This window comes from Varanus komodoensis, unplaced genomic scaffold (genome assembly GCF_004798865.1).
Source record: "Varanus komodoensis strain SLA01 unplaced genomic scaffold, ASM479886v1 scaffold33, whole genome shotgun sequence".
NCBI lineage: Eukaryota > Metazoa > Chordata > Lepidosauria > Squamata > Varanidae > Varanus > Varanus komodoensis.
The window spans coordinates 8,426,989-8,447,137 of record NW_025335817.1 but is presented as its reverse complement, the minus strand read 5'-3'; the positions used below and the strand labels follow the sequence as shown (position 1 = coordinate 8,447,137).

Sequence of the window (20,149 nt, the reverse complement as noted above, 5' to 3'; positions counted from 1 at the left end):
TGGAAAACCTGGATCTTTTGTACAAGGCAGAGTCAATGTTTATAATAAAATACTAAGATGCAGTAAAATCAATTAGCCAAAGAACAAGGCAGTGTGTATTTATTTTGCACAGCCCAGTCACAGAATCTGGCTCTGGAAGAAGTACTCGGCATCCTGGGAACTTCAAATTTCCATTAAAGAAAAACAAGTTTCCTGCCCTCAAGGCTACGAAGACAGGCATAGAAAAGTTGGTTGCTGAAGAAATGAAAGCTGGCTAGGCAGAGAACTTCCAGTGGGGTGTGTGGGGGTGATGGGGGAACGAATAGGCAGCGTGGTCCTTTGTTTCCTGTCTACCTGCATAGCAGGCAAAAGCAGGGCGGTGCACAAACACAGAATATGAATATGCTCAGCTGACTAGGCAGGATTTGGATTAGAAGCGTGGTCATCGTGATCTTGGTTAAATGCAGCCGTGAGCATCGCCTGAGCGGAGCAAATACTTGCAACATTGGATTCTTCTGTTTGGAGAATCCGAATACTGGAAATGGTTCGGTGTTCTCAGAATCTCTTCCTGACATACTGTCAGGGCAAACAGGCTTCCTATTACATGCAGCCTTGGCACAATGCTGAAAAAGCTGTCCCCACAGTGCCCAGGAGCTGGCCTGCTGTATCTCAAACAGGACAATAAAAAATATTTTGTTACCATTATTACAATAGGGGATTATTTGCTGTCTCTTCAGGACAGGGCTGCAGAGTTTTGTTCCCCCCCCCCTTCAGAGAAGGTGGGCTGAAGGCTTTTGTGCATATTCCCCTGAGACCATTCTGGAGCGCAGAGTAAATTTACATCTAAGGTTATGCACAGAGAAGAGATTGCTGAGCCAAAGAATATTTTTAGCATAAACAAACATTTAAAGATAGAAGCAATAGTGGAGCACTCAGGATTGTGCCATGTCTGTTTTGTCTCCCATCTGTTATCCTCTATTTCAAGTGACAGTTCATTTGTCTTTTAACAGTCTCGTGCCCAAATGTTATGGACCTGAATGCCTGTCTGTAGGCGAGTGGGATCGTGCCACCAGACTTCGCAGGGCCTTCGCAACTGAGCGAGAGATAGGTTTGTCCAGTGAGCTGGAAGTGGCCAGTATTGGCTTTGGTTCATGAAGGCACAGCAATGGAGAGAGGTCAGAAGAGGACAGCATGGCTAGAAAAGAGAGCCCGCAATCCGTATGTCATGTGAAATGTGTGTCTGTGATCAAGGACATGTGGCCTTAAGAACCACTGCCCCCCAGGGCCCTCCCCAGCTTTAGCATCTCGGCCCCTGCATAATGGTCTCTTATTAGTAAAGATTAGCTGAATGGGACCACGGTGGAGTTTTCTTGGCGATGGCTTCACAGTTGTGGAAGTTCTTCTGCAGTGTTTAGAAGCCCCCATAATTCCCAGTTTTAGATGAACTTTTTGTTCCACAAAAGAGGGTGTGTTTGGTTTGGTTTGTGCCCTGCCATTTAGAAACGTTTTCATGCTAATGCATGTTAAACTGCTTCGTTGTTCTCCCCCTTTGAAAGTCACCTTGTGGGGGAAATTAATCTTTAAAAGATGGGATGTAAATAATGTCTCCAAAATAAGAAACAAAAACAGCAGTGGAACCCTTCTCTCCATGACCGTAGCGATGGCAGATTTGCGCCAACATGTGATGCGACACCATTGCATTCAGATTCCCCTTGCACACGGGCATGCAAGCAGCAGAAGTGTGAGTGGGAAAGCTGTGAGTGTGATGGCACCGCATCCAAGTTGTCTTTCTCTAAATATTCTCCAGGGAATGTTAAGGGACTCAGAAGAGAGGGGTCAGAGTTTCATATGCATTAAAAGATATGGATGCAAATGGAAGGTATGGACATCTTGCATGAAGAACTTGGTGAGGGAGGAAAGTAAGCTCTGCAGTTTATAAAGGAAAGGTGTGGGCGGTAAGTCATGGACTGGTCATGCATGAGCAACATGGTTTGCCTTAGGCCTCCTTCTGCGACTCTTTGGCTACTGAAAGGGTGAGGATGTCAGCCTTTGCTTCTGAATGGACTTCTAGGGCTCAAGGCAGAGTAACTTTCAACTCTCCCAACTCCTCTCTCATATACTTATGTTTCCACTCAGTTGAAGAGAGAGTTAAATTCTGCCACAAGCTATTAATGAGAAACCTGCGCTTGCCATAGGTGCACGTGAGGATGCTTGCTGCATGTGACAGTCTCTGCACACACTTCCTACATGGAAGTAGCTTCATGCAGGAGATGCTGACTGTGTTAAAGACATCTGAGTGTCTTTTGCCTGATTGCTTTTTTGCTAGAAGTGGCTGGGGCCTTTCCTTCCTTCCTAATGCAAACCTCTGTCTCCCAGGCTTGATCAAAACGAGTCTTCAGGTGCTGTTGCCTTGCCCTGCTTTTGTGATTCTACAAGCTGCCTCAGCACGTCGTCATGTTCCTTCAGGTGTGAATTCGCCTCCTTTGCCAGCACATTTACACAATGAGGAAAATCTGTTAGATTTTCAGACCAAGGGTCCATCCAGTCCAGCACTCCTTTCACATGATGACATACCTGCTACCGGCAGGATTCCCCCCAGGCAGGATGGGTGCAAGAGTTCTGCCTGCCAGAGCTCCTCCGTAACTCGGGCACACGTGATGCCCCTCTGGTGAAGGAAGGAGAGCACAGCCAGCCAGGCTGGCAGCCATGGGTAGCCGCCGCCACCTCCTGAATCTGCCTGATGTTTCTGCAGAACCATGGGTGTGAACCCTGTTCCCAGGACCCTGAGGCCATGTGGGGGCAGGGTTCTGATGGCTGCTGTAATGTGTCTGAAGGGAGAATCTGTGTGGCACCATTTGGCACCCCCTGAGTCACTGGCACGGTAGGAACGCAGCTGGTTTTCCCTTGTTTTTTATTTTGGTGGCACAGTCCTTGCACGCTTCCTTTCAAAAAGCCGCATTTGCCAGTTTCCACCACAGCAGTCTTTTCTCCTCATTTCCAAAAAAAGGTGCACATATCCAGAGAGGGACACAAATGGGACAAGGGAGAGGAGGAGGGAAACTGGACAGAAGAGGTGGTTGGGCAGAGAGACAAGAGGCAGGGGACAGCTTGTCACATAAAAGGGCAGGGCGGACAAGAGGAAAGCTTCAACAGTGTTCACAGCCACCATGAAATTCTGCACTTTGAGAAAAAGCAGAACCCAGTTGGCTGTGCCCGTGAGGCGGCTTTTGTCAGATTAGCCCCTCTGTGCCTTCCTCTCCTTCTCTGACACAGACACACTGCAGAGCTGCTACAATTAGCCACTGGAGAGGAAGCATCTGGTTAGCTCTGCACATTGATGCTGGCACCATTTCCTCTCGTACAATGTGGAACTGGTGCAGGGAATAGGTTAACCCTACCTCCCCTCAAGCCCCAACGGTAAACAAATGAAAAACTTTGGGAATACCTGGGCTAGTCCGCCAGCATGAATAATGGTTAGATCAGGCATCCAAGAGCATCCAGGCACAAGCAAACTGTAGACCGAGATTATGTAGTATGGCACAGAGTAGAACATGTACACCAGCATCTGTACACCAGAGAAGAAGCTGAAAGATCCGTGTACTTTCCAGACTAGCTCATGCATTAGCCCTTCCTCTGTTTCTATGCCATTTGATCCCAGAGCTGCTGCATCTTTCTGCGTGAGGCTGTTTATTGGATGTTAATCCACTGTGTATACTTTGGTTTTGTCGCAGAATTGAGATCCAAGAGCTATGCTAAGGGCCTTTCCTGATTTTCTGCTACATGACCTACAGGCAGCATCGTGATATCACACAAGGGGGGGTGGGGGGAGTGGTTCCTTTCACTCTAACAGAAAAAAGTAAGTAACCGTTGGTAGGGAATTATCCATGCACAATAAATGCCCCAGAAGTCCATAGTTGTTGCTATGTGCCATCAAGTTGTCTCCAACTTATGGAGCCCCCATGAAAGAAAATTCTCCAAAATGTCCTGCCAGCCCAGCTCGCTTCAGCCAAGTTCTAGACTTTAACTTCCTTTATGTATTTGATTCACCGAATATTTGGACTTCCCTTTCGCTTTCTGCCTTTGACCTTCCCTAACATGATTGCCTTCTCCGGTGAGAAGCCAGAGACTGACCTCTAAATAAAAGCTGGTGGTTTGAAAAACAAAACCAAAGGGTCTGGTCAACACCATTGCTTGGACAACCCCATAGGACTGGGCCAATCTCCTAGTGATGAATAGCTTCCACGTTCCAGTACTAGATGCCGGAAACATCAAGGGGTGGCTACCGCTACCCTGCCCACTTGCCAGCATTATCTGGAATTGCTGTGTTGAAGGGAGCTGGGCTCCAGCCTCTCCTCGCCTCCCAGAAAGAGTGTCCTGGTCAAAGGGAGGCCAGCCTGGTTCTGCCCACCGGCCAGTGACAGAGGAGCTGCAAGGAAGTTAGAGTCCCATTTCCTGCCAGAAAGAAACGGCTACTAGTTTCCCCTCTCCCTGCTAGAAAGAGCACCCAGCACCCAACATTTATTCTGAAATGTCCTACTTGCTCTGGCATAAAAGCCAAACGTTACGGTGGTATAACATGAAATAAAAACACAGAAAGTTTGGAAAGCTGCCAAGATATTAAATGCACCGACTTCCCAGTGGCTTTGGGACTGCAGCATCCTCTGCTCCGACCATCCAGAGGGGGAAGGACTAGCGCTGGCCTGTGAGCTTGCTTTGGCACTATGCAAGCCACCTTGAGAATCATTTGATGCAAATGCAGGGAATAAATTACAAACAGTAAAAACACAACTGTGTTGGAAAGAGAAGCCAGGCTAGACAGTGCTTAGCACATTTTCCTCCGACTTGGTGCTCGCCGATGCCAAATAAGCCAGCCAGCCCAGCCTTTCCCTACAGAGGCAGGATCTCGCTAAAGAGGGTTCGACCACGGAAGCTGAAGTCTCAAGTTTAGAGAGAGAAACAGAAACAGGAAAAACCGAGACTTCAGAAAGAAATTCGATCCCACGAGAGAGCTTCAGCTGTTGGGTGGCACAGAAACTAACTCACTAACTAAATGACTGCCTTCTCTTCTGGTTTCCTGTCAAGTGTTGCCCAAGTCACAGGGCACTGCAGCCTTCCCCATCTGGGGAGCGGGGTTCCAAACGACCATGCTGACTGAGAATGATGTGAGTTGCAGTCTGACACAACCCAAAGGCACTCTGTTGTGGAAAGCTGCTGTGCAGTGCCTCGGTTTACCTGAAGTTTGGGATAGGCTGATGGATCCTTGATGTATGGCTCATGGAGCTGGCTGTAAAGTCGGCAGAGTTCCATTGGACAGTCTAAGGCTACCTAAAGAGAAACCAAACCTTATTTAAACAAAAAGCAGGTGCGGCATAAATGGCTGCAGAGGCTGAGCTGCAGATCAAGAAGTCCCTGGCTGGGATCTTGCCTCTGCTGTGACCCCCTAGGTAGCTGCAAGCACCTCACGCTCTCTTAAGGTGGCCAGTCACACACTGCCCCCAAAGGGGCCACAGGGCTTTCTCTACAGGAGGCATTTAACACCTCCCCCCAAGACTGCTCCTCCCCCATTCCTTGCACGAGGATCACACCCCCTTTCCTGTACAGCCGTTCCCCCTCTTCATCTGTTTCTGCATGCTCCAGTACATGAGAAGGCACTAGAGTAGAAATGGGAGCACGCGCAAGGCCTTTCTAGTGAATAGTGTGGCATCCAGGAAAATAATGCATTATTTCTGCCCTTTTAAAAAGCTGCAGGGATGGCTGGAAAACACAGGAGAGGCCCAGAGGATGACGAGGGTCCTGCAGTCTTCCATGAGGGAAGGATCACAAGCACCCAGTGATACCTCCTTTATAGATCTGCACAGAACTGGTGCAGGCGAGCCTCCCAGGGGAGGGTGGTCTGCAGATAGAGGCCCTGCAGCTGGAAAGCCCCTCTCCAGCTATCCCCTGCCTACATTTGGAAGGTGGTGGGAAGGCAGGGTGGAGGGCCGCAGGCAATGGCCAACGGTAGGTTGGGCCATGATGCAGAAATGTGCCCAGATAGGGCTCTGGCTCATCCCTAGTACATATGTTAGCTTTTAAGGAGCTGCACTGCCCTTCTTTGTTTTGGCTGCCCAGACTAAGAAGGCTGCCTCTCTGAATCATCCGCCATGTATCCTGCTCTTCTCTTCAGGATCTCTGGATTTGCTGGACCCACAACCAGAACTTTATGGACAAAGAAATTAGGGTAGTGGGCTGTAGGAACTGGGCTCATTCCTCCTGCAAAATGGCCTTCAAGACACGTGGAAACCATTTCCGGCCTGGAGGAGAAAAGGCAGCCAGAATTTGTGGCTGGGATGCCAGGAGACAAGACAGGGCATGGATGAGAGTCACTCGCCTTTGTGTGAAGGCAAGGGGAGCCTGCTGAGGAGGAAGAGGGCAGATCAGCCACCGCTAACCCCAGAGTCCTTCCGTAGCCAAAGCAGGCAGACCATGTCAAGCCCTCCAAGCCACTGGCTCTGAGGCAAGAGGAACCACCTTTGAGGCATGTGTGGGTTATCGAAGTTTGGAGTGGAAAAGGGGTTTGCAGTTCGAAATCAACTTCTCATGAATAGGCTGCAGTTCCTTCATAGCCAGTATCATAACTATGGTTCTTCCTTTGGCTACTGCCCTTTCAAACTGGTCTGATCCACTTGCGCAACCTTAAAGCTTTTAGTTGGACAGCCACCGTCTTGGTCTGCCTGGAAGGAGTGGAACAATGACAGCCTTTGACAGGGCAGCCTCTGATTCCACAGTTTCCATGGCCATAAAATTCCATTTCTCCATATTTGTATATGATTTGTTACCAACTTCATTCATTGCAAAGTGAACGCATGATATATCTTACCATGCCTCTAAACAGGCAAAATCCGGTTGCAAAGATGAAGTATGCAGCCAACAGCAGGTCTACAGGCCTTCTCAGAAGATTCCTTTGTTGCACTTCTTGGATTGCCTGCAACACAATTCCCGGAGCACAGCTACATTAGAATTTTTCTACACAAACGTACTTTAGCTTATTATGGCTTGTGCCATAATAACTTTGTTAGACTGTTACAGTGCTGTAAGACTCCTGTTTTGTTTTGTTTTTCCAGGACCAATTTAACATTTTTTCTACACAAAACATTATTCTTTATTCATAATGCTTTAAGGGCTTCGCAGTTTAATTGGCTATTAATTAGCTATTAATTTGTTCTATCTATTCTAGTTTCATCACAGAACTGAGATCTAAGCACTTCATAAGGAGCATTTCCTTTTCTGTTTTTCTTCTACGTAACTTCTAGGTGGCAGGATGGTGCCATGGAATAGCACAAATATACAAGAGGACACTACACTTCCTTTCACTTTAAGAATTAATGTTGCATTTTCACTGTTGTAAAAAACATGCAGGTTAGGCATGGAAGCACAAACTTTTAAGCAACTGTGAATAAAGAAGAACAAGCGCACAATAAATGCTTCATGTAGAAATACCCTTTAGTCTTATAGTATCATAACAGCCTGACAAGGTTATTATAGCATAAGCTTTCTTAGACTAAAGTACACTCATGCTATAACAAAAGTCTGCATCGTAACAAATAAATTAGCCTTCAAGGTGTCACAAGAGTCTTTACTGTTCTCCAATATAACATTATTTTTAAAAGTTCTCAATCTGGCTTGCCAACTTCTCTCCCAGGTGCCATACCCAATCTTCAGCAGGGAATTAAAAGTGGCATTTTCTGATGGGTCAGCACTAGAAAAAAGCAGCACATCCGGAGATAAAAGCCCTTCTCTACCCCTGGGAAGCCAAAGTCACTTTCTCCATACAGAGGGCGATGCAGGCTCGCCAGCCCAGGTTTCTCTGCCGGAAGAGGGGGATGCTATCGCATCAGCAGGTGCAGCTTGCCTGCCAATGGGCCCCTGGAGGTAATACACTTGCTAAAGCCTTTCTCCCATGGCTCTTAATTCCCAGCCAGGTTCCTAGTGGGACATGAGGCTCCTTAGATGGCCACTGGGGGCTTCTAATGATGAACGCCAAACCTGCGAAGTGCATGAGAAGAGCAACCGGCCGGCCACATAGGGCTTTCAAGACAGGTTGAATACGGTGCCCTGCTCAGGTGATGTCTTCTTCCCTTTGTAGCCTTTCCAGGGAAAAACATCCATTAAGAAGGAAAGTTGTAGATGCGGAAGGAGAGCGCCACAAGCTCTGCCTGGGAGCACCCTGGGACAGCCCTCCGCAAAAGACACACAGTGGAAATATGAAGACGCTCGCTCCAAGACGTGTCGCTGAAAGTCTGCAATCGAACGTACATTTCTGCCGGTGCCACAAGCCACGGGAGAGGGTGAAAGGGGGCCCAGTCAGAGCCGTGGGCAGCTTTGCCCAAACGGAGAGCAGGCCTGGGGCGTGTGGGGAAGGTGGCACAGCAAGGACGCTGGACGGAGGCACGGCAGGAAGACGGCGCCGCCCTCTTGGCCAGAGAGGGGCAGGAGGAGCAGGCCTGGCCAGGAAGACAGGCGCCCTGCAGCCTGCCATCTGAGGGGCCGAGCTTGACCGGGGCCAGAATTCGCACACAGCACCCTTGGCCTGAGCAGCTTCTGGAGCTCCAGCAGGCAAGCACAGCCCACTGCTGACCCCACACGGGTCTCTCTGCAACCAGGTCCAGGAGCTCTTTCCTGCAGTGGAGAATTAAATGGCAGCCCCTGGGAGAATTGCCAGTGTAATTTCCCACAGTGTTCCTAATGGTGCTGTGGATACTTAAAATCCAGGCTTAAAATAGCAGTTCCCAAACTCACACAAGTGGGGGACTTTCTGGTGCGTATCCCTGTGCTAATTCTCCCTGCCACGATTTCCTGGGAAGGATTCTGCTGCAGGGGCACTGACATGGGAGAGGGTCTTCGGGTGGATTCTGCACCAGGGCCCCTCTGTAACCCTGCTGCAGGCACCTGTAAAAAGCATGCAGTCCCCCATCCAGAGCAGATGGGGAACATCAAACTCTCACTTGCCTCAGAACCAACCACAGACCAATCATGGCTAACAGACCTGCTTGAATTTTGCCTCTACCATGGACATGCCAGGTGAGCTATTTCCTTGGCTTTGGGCCTCACCTGAAATACGGGGATGACCTTACGGCATTGGTATATGGACTAGGACAAGATAAATGTATGCAGAGAGTTCGGAACAAATCAAAGAGCTAAATAACAGCCACGCTGTTGATGTAAGGGCATTCCATTTATCAAAACATAAGCTCATGTTTGTCAAGAGCAGAACTATTCTGAGCTAAGTGGATATTTTGCAGAAATTGCTTCCTTCTCAATAAACAGAAAACAGCTACCTGCTTGGGAATAGTGCGTAGAGTTCCTGGGACAAAGCCAACCCAAGCGATTTCACTGCTCAGTTATTTTAGCTCTCAACAACAGGACACAAGAGCTATGCAAAAGGAAAACCATTCTTATAAACATGGACTTCCTCTCATCATAATCTCCTGACATGAAATGATACTCAGTTAGGAGAAAACCTACTTAAGTTCAGCAACAACACACAGTAAAGTTATAAGTGATGACAGGAAAGATTTGCACTTTCCACAACACTTCCAAGCTGAAATTAAATCAAGCAATACTAAACACTATTAAGGGCTGGAAATAAGAGTTCCTGACTCAGGGATAGGAAAGCGGTGTCTGCGGACACCAATGTGCCCCAAGCATCTTTCCTGAGGTAACTTCAGCTGATTAGCCTTCATCTGTGTTCAAGCCACGGTGTAACCAACACAGTCTATCCTGGAACACCATCTTGGATTCTTGGTCAGCTCCCAGGTAATAAAGGCGATCAAATACCAGCAAAGCTTCCTTCCTCCTGCTGATGTGTCACACCATAATCTCTGTGAGCGGTGTGGGCAGTTGCACAATTTCTCAGGAGACTTCAAGTGGGCGCTGAGGGGGCAGAGTGGCTCTTTCGAGAAAAGACGACCACGGAAATATAAAATCTCTTGCCAGCCAAGGGTGGGGGAAGGGAGAGCCAACACTGACTGGGCCCGGGAGGGGGGGCATTTTGGAGGGGACAGCTACGTGAGCATAACATTTGTTTATACCTTGGACGTGCTTGCAGAGAGCCCAGTGAGCCAAAACTACAGCAAAACATGCATCAATGCCTACAGAAGGAGAACGTGAGATATAAACAGTGGGGAGGCCTTCCTTTACTAGTTCCCTTCATAAGGCAAGTCTGAAGCAACACAGCTGCTGCTTCTGTCACACACAGATCTCCATGCCTTTGACACAGATGCGGGCTAACTCCAGCTCCCATCAGCCCCAGGAAGCACATGACTGGTCAGCACTTAAAGGACCATGGGTTCCCAAACTCCTGCCTTGGGGTCTTCAGATGAAGGCATGTAACGAGTGCTCCCACCATCCAAGGATGGTTCCACCGGCCTTCTTAAATGTGGCAGCTCACCTGAGCAATGTGTAATGCGCATGCACATGCATGCCCGAGTACACACGCATGTCTATCTCACTTCCCAATTTTTTTTAGGAAAAAAGTTACCAGCATTTTTTTAATGGCTTGGTTTCCTAAGCCATTTGTTTATTTTTAAATGTATATGCCACCCACTAGTCACAATGGATTCTCTAGGTGGCTTACAATACACTGATAATAACAAATGCTAAAAACAACTATAAAACAAATGATAATAAAATATAATAAAATCACACTAATTTCAACAGTAACATAATTATATAAGGCAAGCAGGACAACAATGTATCAGCATAAGTAACAGTTCTCAAATTAGTTAAAATACTCAGAGAACAGAAGGTCTTCACCTGACGCCAAAATGATAACGATGTTAATGCCAGGCAAATTTATTTGGGGAGTCTCTTCCATAACTGAGGGGCAACCACTGAGAAGGCCCTTCTATTCATTGCCCCTGCACCTCCTTATGGGACGGTTCTTTCGGAATGACCTCCTGCACAGACCTTAATGGGTGGGAGGAGACAGTTCTGTAGGTAGCCATGTCCTACGCCATGTAGGGCTTTATACATCAAAATGCGCACTTTAAATTGGGCTCGGGCTACAACTGGCAACCAGTGCAGTTTGCGCAACATTGGTGTTATGCAGGTATACAAACTGACCACTGCTACTAACCATGCCGCCCAATTTTGGGCCAGTTGAATTTGCTGGACTGTCTTCAAAGGCAGCCCCACATGAAGCACATTGCAGTAATCTAGTCTGGATGCTACCAGTACATGCGCAACGGTGGCAAGGCTCTATCCAACCAGGTATGGATGAAGATGGTCTATTTGCCGCAGCTGAAGGAAGGTGCCCCTGGCCAGTGAGACGACCTGGGCTTTAGTGATAGTCCTGGGTCCAGAAGCACCCTGCAAGCTGCAGAGTACAACTCCATCCAGTACAGGCTGAAATCCCTCCAACCTGTCAGAACAGCCACACACCAACAGAATGACCTTCTTGTCTGGACTGACCTTCCACGGATCGACCCCTCATCCAGTCCAAGCAACAGTTCAAAGCAGAGGCAGCCTCATCAGGATTAGATGTAAACAAGAGGTAGAGAAGCAGAGCTGGGTATCATCAACATACTGCTGACTCCTCAGCTCAAACCTCTGGATGACCTCTCCCAGCAGTTTCATGTAGATGTTAAACAGCATGGGGAATATTACGGAGCCCTGTGGAACCACATGGAGTAACTGCTATGGGGCAGAGCACCTATCCCCCAGCATCACCTTCTGGACATGGTTGGCCAGGTAGGAGTGGAACCACTGCAACACGGTACCCCAGACTCCCATCCCAACCAACCGGTCCAGAAGAAGGCCGTGGTCAGTAGTGTCAAAAGCTGCTGAGAGGTCCAGGAAGATCAACAGGGTCTCACTCCCCCTGTCTGTGTCCCAGCAAAGGTTATCATTCAGGGCAACCAAGGCAGTCTTTGTCCCAAATCCTGGCCTGAAACCTGATTGAACTGGATCTAGAAAATCTGTTTCATTCAAGAATACCTGGAGTTGCCCAGCCACCATCTGCTCCAACACCTTGCCCAAGAAAGGAAGGTTTGCTTCTGGATGGTAGTTGATGTCCAACCCTGGGTCAAAGTTTGGCCTTTCAGGAGTGGTCTTAATACCCCCTCTTCCAAAGAGGCTAAGACCACTCCCTCTCTCAAGGAGGCATTGATGGCACCCTGGACCAGGTCGGAACCCCCTCTACAGCTCCTCCAATAAGCCACGGAGGGCAAGGATTGACTGAGTGCGTGGTAGGATGGGCAAAGCCAAGTACCTTGTCCACATCCTTGGGCTGCAATAACTGAGACTCCCACAAAGGAACGGGGCCAAAGAATAGCACACTGGAAACATCCTGAGACTGAACTCAACTAACTGTGGCGTCCAGCTCACAGCAGACCTGAGCCCTTTTTCTTTCTCTGCCAGCAGGTGCCTTCCTGTATTGGAGGGCTTTTGGGGGGCAGATCTGGTAGTCCTGGAAGGCAACAACAGTGCCCTAAACAGTCCCAGGATCAAGCTTCTAGTTTCACTTCCCATCATCCCCCTCATATGTATTGCTCCAGGGCACTGTGGGAAATTATAACAACTAAACCAGGCTACCTAGTAGTACTTTGAGCCCCATGCTTGGCAGGGAAAAGGCCACTAAAAGCTGAAGCCCAGGGAAAGGGGGGCAGAGAAGAGCCATTCACGGTGGGCCCTGACAGAACTCTGGGAGTCTGGCAACTGCCCAAGGATGACTGGTGCCCACTCTGGCCTTCACTGTATGGCTTTCTTGAGATTTCGGAAAGGGAAACCACAGCCAGAAGTTTATCATGTCCTGAGAGAAGGATGTGTATAGAATAACTTTTTGTCCTTGCTTATCCAAACTCAGGAATTCAGACAAAACTGGAAGGCCTGTTAAACTGGAATTCTAAGTCACTGTCATCTGCAAACCCGAATCCATGTCTTCTGCACCTGCAACTCTTGAACTGAAACTGGTGGTGTATTCATGCACCAAAGTGCTACTAAAACACTTTGTCAAAGGGAGGACCTTGTAACAGCTTAAAGATTAATCAGTTATGGCCTAAGCTTTTGCACAACACCAAATGCAAGAAATGTTCACCTCAAGCTGGAGAGAGAGAGAGAGAGAGAGAGAGAGAGAGAGAGACAGAATGAACTACGAGCCAAAAGGTTGTGAGAGGCAAGAGGGATCATCTTGATCTCATAATTTCTTTCCCACTTCTTCCCTGGTTAGGTTTCCCAACAGTTCAACAGCCCTTATTTGGTGGCAAGCATTCTCACAATTTATAATACTATGAAACTGCTTTACTTTCCTACAGAAAATGCAATTTCATCACTGGGTTAAACTTTTTAAAACTAACAATTTTAGAAAAGAAAAGAAAAGAAATAGCAGCCCTTGACTAACACATGATCAAATGCAACCTATTTGTTGTTATTAAAATAAAGTGCTACATTTTCAAATGCAAAGGAAGTGGGTGTGCCATATGGATTAGCTATAATTGGTGAAATGGTCACACTCCAAGGTGAATTAAAATGACACATTTAAACACAAAAGGAAACTTCTGCGCATCTTCTCTCTGAAACACCCAGGCCTTTTAAACAACACGTGTTTAAAATGAACAAAATCTGGGCTCACATTGTGTAGGCTGTGCTTTATTTTGCAACTGCTAATTGACTGCATTTTCCTCCACCTGAAGAGAGATATTTTTATGCAGCATTTTAGTGTGTTGTAAATATTTTAGTAAGTGTTTTTAGTGTGATCTGCACTGCAGGCCTCCCAGGCAGGTCAACAACACCCAACTCCGTTTCCTTCAATCTGCACTTCCCAAGTTGCCACCAGCAGTCCAGTTAGAGTGAGAAAGGAGAGGGGACTTTCATGCCGCTTCTCTTTCTCAGCTGGCCAGTTCTTTAGATGCCAGATGGCATTTGGAAAAGGAGCCTCCCTATAGCATATGGGGCAGGCTACTCTGAATTCAGCATCGCTTGGAAATGAGGACGCAGAGACGGTGCAAGGTACAAGGGGTCGCCCAACACACTGGCCCTGCTGGCCAGGGCTGATGAAAGATTGGAACCACCCCAGGGATGAGAAGAGCCCAAAGAGGTGCGCCTGGTGCTTCTTTGTGTTCTTTTCCATGCCAGGTGAAGACCGTTTTATTTTCCCAGCATTTTAGCCATTTAACTTTTTGACTTTGTTTTATATATTGCACTTTATTCTGTACCAAGGCTATGCTTCTGTGCTGATTAAATTGCAGTTGCTGTTATGGCTTTGTTGCTTTAAATCAATGTTAGTTTGTTCGTTTTTTAAAACTTTTGCTTAATTTTAACTTCTGTTAAGAACTCAGCCAGCCTCAGCTATTGGGTGGTATAAAACTTAAATGGACAAACAAACAAACAAATAAACAATGTTTTACAAACACACACCCCTCTGGAGGATTGCAAGTTGCCTACCCATATTCTGGTTTCCATTAAGCTATTTTTGAGCCAGACAACAAATGCTCTTTTGAAACCCAACAACACCCCCTTCCATGCATTTCCTTAATAATGCAGATTAAACTATTACCTTGGCTGGAGAATCACCCATTGCAGAAGGCTGATGATAGATTTTGAATCCAGCCCATATTGGGAGACAAATGTATGGCATACTTAACAACGATGCAGCACAAACTCTCGCTCCGTATTTTCCTATTATGAATAACAACAACACAATAAGGTCAGGGCTGTCATCTAAGTAAAGCATTTTACAGCATGATCCTCTGCAGGCCTCCTCAGAAGTAAATCCAGCCAAGTCGAGTGGGATTTACACTCAGGACAACACAGGTATAACTGCAGCCTCAGGCTTAAGAGCTACAATTATGTAGATCCACTTACCTGGGAGTAAGCCCACTGAACTTAACAGGACTTAATTCCAAGTATAACCAGACAGGATTGCTCAATAACTTGCTCACTCATCTCTCTTTTAACTAAGTAATCATTTAAATAGCTTCAGAGATTGCCAAATTCTCAACATAATAGCTGTTTGAAATATTGACGGGTCTGCTTAGTGAACAAGGCAGTAGACAACATTGCCACGAAATATCAGCCGTATCTTTTTCAAGTGGTAGAGCCTGGAGAGGTAACTCATTTGTGGAGTCATTATTCAACTGGGAAGGAGACAGACTGCCATCTGGGCTAAGAAAGTCCTTAGAAGGTTCCAGCTGGATCGGCACTCTGCTCCCACTATAGCCAACCAGCTGCCAATAAGAAACCCGCACACAGGACAGGAATGCAAGAGTACCCTCCTGCCCATGATCCCCAGCAACTGGTTGGCTTAGGCATACTGCTTCTGAGACCTGAAGTAGCATATAGCCATGAGGACTAGTAACCACTGGCAGCCTGTTCCTCCACAAATCCCCCTTGGCTGCAGTAGACCAATACTTATTTCTGTATTGGACTACTATTATTTGGTCAGCACTAACTGGTCTAGTGGGGACTGCAGGTGGCACAGTGGTTTAAACCGCTGTGCTGCTGGGCTGGTTGATCGAAAGGTCTCCGGTTCAAATCTGCACAACAGGGTGAGCTCCCGTGCTCCGTCCCAGTTCCTGCCAACCTTGCAGTTCGAAAGCATGCAAATGCAAGTAGATAAAAAGGCACCACTTCGGTGGGCAGGTTACAGCGTTCTGTGCACTTCGGTGTTTAGTCATGCCGGCCACATGAGCATGGAGACTGTCTGTGGACAAGTGCTGGCTCCCTTGGCTAGGAAACAGAGATGAGCACCGCCCCCGAGAGTCAGGCATGACTGGACTTAACGTCAAGGGGAAACCTTTATCTTTACCTTTACTTTTACCTTTAAGTGTTCTAGTACTCACTGCTTGTTTTCATTTGCAGTCATTTATACTATACTATACTATACTATACTATACTATACTATACTATACTATACTATACTATACTTAAACACGTCCAAGAGTCAAAGCTCTCTGGGCATTTCTTGGAAATTAAAACCATAGGCATCACAAAATCCCTATCCATAATTCAAACCTGCTTGCAGGTTTGCCCATCTATACTGTGTATTTTCCCTCACCTGACACAGTTTTCTACCTTGCAGCCTTTTAAAGTCATTGCCTACACAGAACACGCTTCCCAATGCAGGAGCGATTTGTACCCGTGGATGACCCTGGCTAGGTGTTACTCCTTCCCAAGGGTGGAAGTCCCAGGAGGGCAAAGTTCTTTCTGTGAGGAGCAATTTACAAACATCTGAACCAGCCCTAAGTGAATTTTCTTTGAGGGTTAAGCACTCAAAAACAAAAGGGAAGAACAAAGGGAGTATTTGTGATTGTCCTCCTAAAAGGCAAACAATACAAATCCATGTGTACTTCAAGCTTCAGAGTAAAAACTATGGCTTAAGTCTGCTTTCTTTTGTTTACTGAAATTTCCAAAGAGGTTTTCAGTTATGCAACAATGTATTTCATTTAACTTGTGTTCTAAATCATTATTGCTATTGCACCAAATGCAAGAGCCTGAAAACAAGTCAAATTTCTGCTGGTAAAGTGAAGCAAAGCTGGTGAAGTGACATTTTCTTACCCACAATATTTCCCGGCACAAAGACTACAATACTCATCACAATGGATCCCAGCCAGTATAGCCCAATAGTCCGGTAACTTTCCCTGCAGTGGAAATACAGAATGCTCAATTACTATCTATACATTTCTGGAGATACATCATACCATTCTGCTCTGCATATCATGATATGTATGGGTTGCAGAATGCTGGGTTGTTGCATCCTACAAGCATGGCTGAGCCAGTTAACCATGGGTTGTTAACCACAAACAATCCCGAATGAGAACAAAGGGTCCATTGTAGTGTTTATTGATTTTGTTGTTGTGTTCAGCTGTAGATCTTAAGTGACGATGCTTTTGTGCTGAGTTTCTGCTCCACCACCAGAGTTCAGCAGTTGGGGACAGTTTTGTTCTAAGTCTAGAATGTAGAAAGGCCAGAGATGCTGAGGCTGTCGTCATGAATCGCACAGCATTTGTCCATTCCGTTGTATATACGCACTGGCCAAGCTTTTCCTTACAGGTTTGCCAACAATGTTGGCAGCTAGAACAAGGGCACTCGGGTGTTGCTGGGAAACCCAAGACAGTCCCCAACGGTTTAGGGGTGCCAGTTCATGAAATTGCGATTCCCCACGTCAGCTTCATCTCAGGTCTTGAAAAAAAAAAGTGCCATGAACATGAGAACAAATAGCTGAGGGGGAACCAAAACTATTTCTGCCTCCTTGCTTTCTTGGCAATTAGACCAGGTTTCTGCTGCTTTACGCTGTGCGGGGGTTTTCTCCTAGCTGGTTTTGTTTCTTGTTTTTGTAATTTGCCAGTCTATTTTTGTTGTGATAATGTGATTTTATTTAGTTGTAAATCGGTTTCTTCAGTAGACAAGCAGGGCATACAAATTTCCAACAGAGGGAAAAAAGGCAAACAAAGCAAAAGTCAAAGGCATTGTTATTTCCAGTTGCTCTGCAAGACTATTTTGAGCTGATGTTTTCTAAAGTGGGAAAGATCAACCAAGGCCTCTCCCCAGACAAGAGTTAAACCAACTTACTCCCACGCAATAGCTGCCACCATCAAGAGATACATCAAATAATGGACGGAACCATCCCAGTAGCAGATCATGTGGCCGTACGCAGTGTTCAGGTAGGGCTCTCCCTAAGGAAAGTAAGTGCATTTTCGAACTGGATCACAAAATCAGATCAGAAACACGGGAATAAGAATAACGTGTGTAAAAACAAACCTGGTAACATCCATTCAATCCAGAGGTAAACATGCCTTCTGATGGCATCTCCAGTTTCAGTTCACCAAAATTGCTATCGGAGTTCATACCAAATATGACATGTAAAATTATCAAATCCTAACACACCAGGCATCCGGGCAGCATTTTGTTATTTGCCTTGCGCACTGCCTTGTTTTTGCAAAATTCTATGGAAACAGACGGAACATGGATGCCTAGCGCAGCACAAGGGTACTCTTGGTGCAAGGTTCTTTTGCTCGAGCTGAAATGCAATTTCACCTTCGCTCCATACAAGTCCATTAGGAATCTTTGCAAGCGAATGCAGCAAGATTTGGATGAGCTCAAAGGAATCCTCCCGCTCCTTTGAGGCAATAATGTGACAATCACTTTAATGGATTTAGGATCCTGCCCAAAAATGCTATTTAGACACATAGTTATGCTGTTTTTTACCATCTGCTCCAATGAATGGCTGAGTCCAAGGAGTCAATACCCTGGACAGCATTGCCTGGTGGGAGGAAACGACATCAGCAAATGTTCAGCACTAGCACCCAAAGGGCACGCCCGTCTCCCACCGCTTCAGAGGCTCCTCCTTCCCCGTCCTCCACCCATTTCCCCAGCCTTGGTGAATCTGCTCCTCAGGCCAAGCCACCCCCACTGCAGCTTACGACAGCTAGTGATGAAGGAGCCCAGCCCTCAGATGTCCCATAACAAAAGGCAGGATACAGGAGGGAAAGGAACTGGGAGGGAGGGGAGAAGCAGGGGTCCTCTACCTCTTTCAAATAATGGGTCATGAATCCATCTATCACTCCATCATGTTCGAGCCCAATGATCAAATTCACAATGCTGGTGAAAGCAAACACGGCATAAACTGTGATGGTACAAGAAGAAAAGGAGGAGTAGACGTTAATACATACCTAATTAAGACTGGTTTTTTTGAACTAATGGTTCACTCTACTCTTAAAGGTTGATGAAGTGCAGTAACTAGACCAGCCCCTGCCCCCACCCCAATAGCCAGGTGCTCACTGGACTTCAACTCCCATCAGTCCTGTGCAACATGACCAATGGTCAGCAGTGCTGGGAGTTGTCGTCAAACCATGTGGAGGGCCCTGTACTGGGGAAGGATGGATTAGGCTGCTGGGTATGGATCTTGCTTTAGGGGTGAAACTCTTTGGGGACCATTGCATGTGCCAGGGCTGCTTCCTGCGGAGCTACCTTGCATAATGTCATGGATGCTCCCCAGAGCTTCTTGGGATGCAGCTGGGGCAGACCTTTCTCATATGACCTTCCCCAGCCCTAGCATTTGAGCTAGCAGCTTGGTGAAACTTGGATTATGCCGTCCAGGCTTAGCTATGCATAGGCTTGGCTCGGCCTGCTTTCCCACCATAAGAACGAGCCTCAACAAACCTCAGGCTTGTACCCTCTCTCTTTCATGTTAAGGAGCTCTCCCTCTTAAATTCTTCACAGTTCCCTGTAACATCTGATCATGAGGAACTTTGGTTTCTTAAACTATGCTTACCATAGTTTAAAGAAACCAACATCTCTCAAGTTTTAACATCAGAGGAAGTTGTGGGTCTTTTCAAATTTAAAGCAGGAACTTTTCAAACTCCTGCTCAGGGACACAAAGGAGGATGGAGAGCACAGAAGCGCATGGCTCACCACAGCCTGTATGCAGACTTCCCCACAATTCCTGGCCACCACGGACCCACAATTCCTGGCCACCATGGACCCACAATTCCTGGCCACCATGGTGAATTATGGGAGCTGAAATTCAAAACACCTGGAGGGCACCAAGCTGAGTAGCTGGATGTCGTACCAAACCACAGACTCCCATTACGTCAGAGATGAACCACTTTAACACCCATACAATATTATACAGGAGATGCTCCTATTTAACGTACTGCTGCCCAGCAATACATACCATAAAAGAGAGGGTCTCGTGGTGGCTTTCTTTTCACCAAGAACCGAGCAGCGAGGCCCACCAGGAGCAGAACCAACAGTCCAATCCCTACCACGACCCAGGAGCTGCGGCAGTCAAAACCGAAAGGGGAAAAGAGAGAGAGATTGAAGGAGACTGGGAGAGGGGATCTCCATGGCCTCTCGCTTTCTGCAAATAAAACCAATCTGACTGTTGGAAGCCCGGTGCTGCTTCCTCCACAACACACCCGCTAACAGTGAACAAGCTTCCCTGCAACTCCCCTTCAGAGCATGCACCAAATTTGCCCTTGAAGCATCATCAGCATCCTTACACTGCATCTATCTCCCATCTTATTCTCTCTTGCAAGGAACCCAGAGTAGCTTACATGATTCTCCTCTCCATTTTATCCTCATAACACCCCTGTGAGGTAGGTTAGGCCAAGTCTATGACTGGCCCCGGGTCATTCAGAGTTATGACCAAGTGGGGAATGGAACCAGCCCCCCCGAGCCCCATGCCAGCACT

The 20,149-nt window shown here is 47.0% G+C and overlaps 1 protein-coding gene across 1 annotated transcript in view; it reads right to left on the bottom strand.

The window, feature by feature from the left end:
• TM6SF1 (transmembrane 6 superfamily member 1) overlaps positions 1–20,149 on the bottom strand; it is a 30,361-nt gene that overhangs the window by 1,280 nt on the left and 8,932 nt on the right. Inside the window, exons 2-9 of the mRNA XM_044439022.1 lie at positions 19,631–19,734; positions 18,483–18,580; positions 17,527–17,630; positions 16,513–16,595; positions 14,513–14,634; positions 6,839–6,943; positions 5,212–5,304; positions 3,425–3,544 (exon numbers count right to left, since the gene is read on the bottom strand). Coding sequence (XP_044294957.1) covers positions 3,425–3,544; positions 5,212–5,304; positions 6,839–6,943; positions 14,513–14,634; positions 16,513–16,595; positions 17,527–17,630; positions 18,483–18,580; positions 19,631–19,734 — 829 coding nt within the window. The remainder of the gene's footprint in view (positions 1–3,424; positions 3,545–5,211; positions 5,305–6,838; positions 6,944–14,512; positions 14,635–16,512; positions 16,596–17,526; positions 17,631–18,482; positions 18,581–19,630; positions 19,735–20,149) is intronic.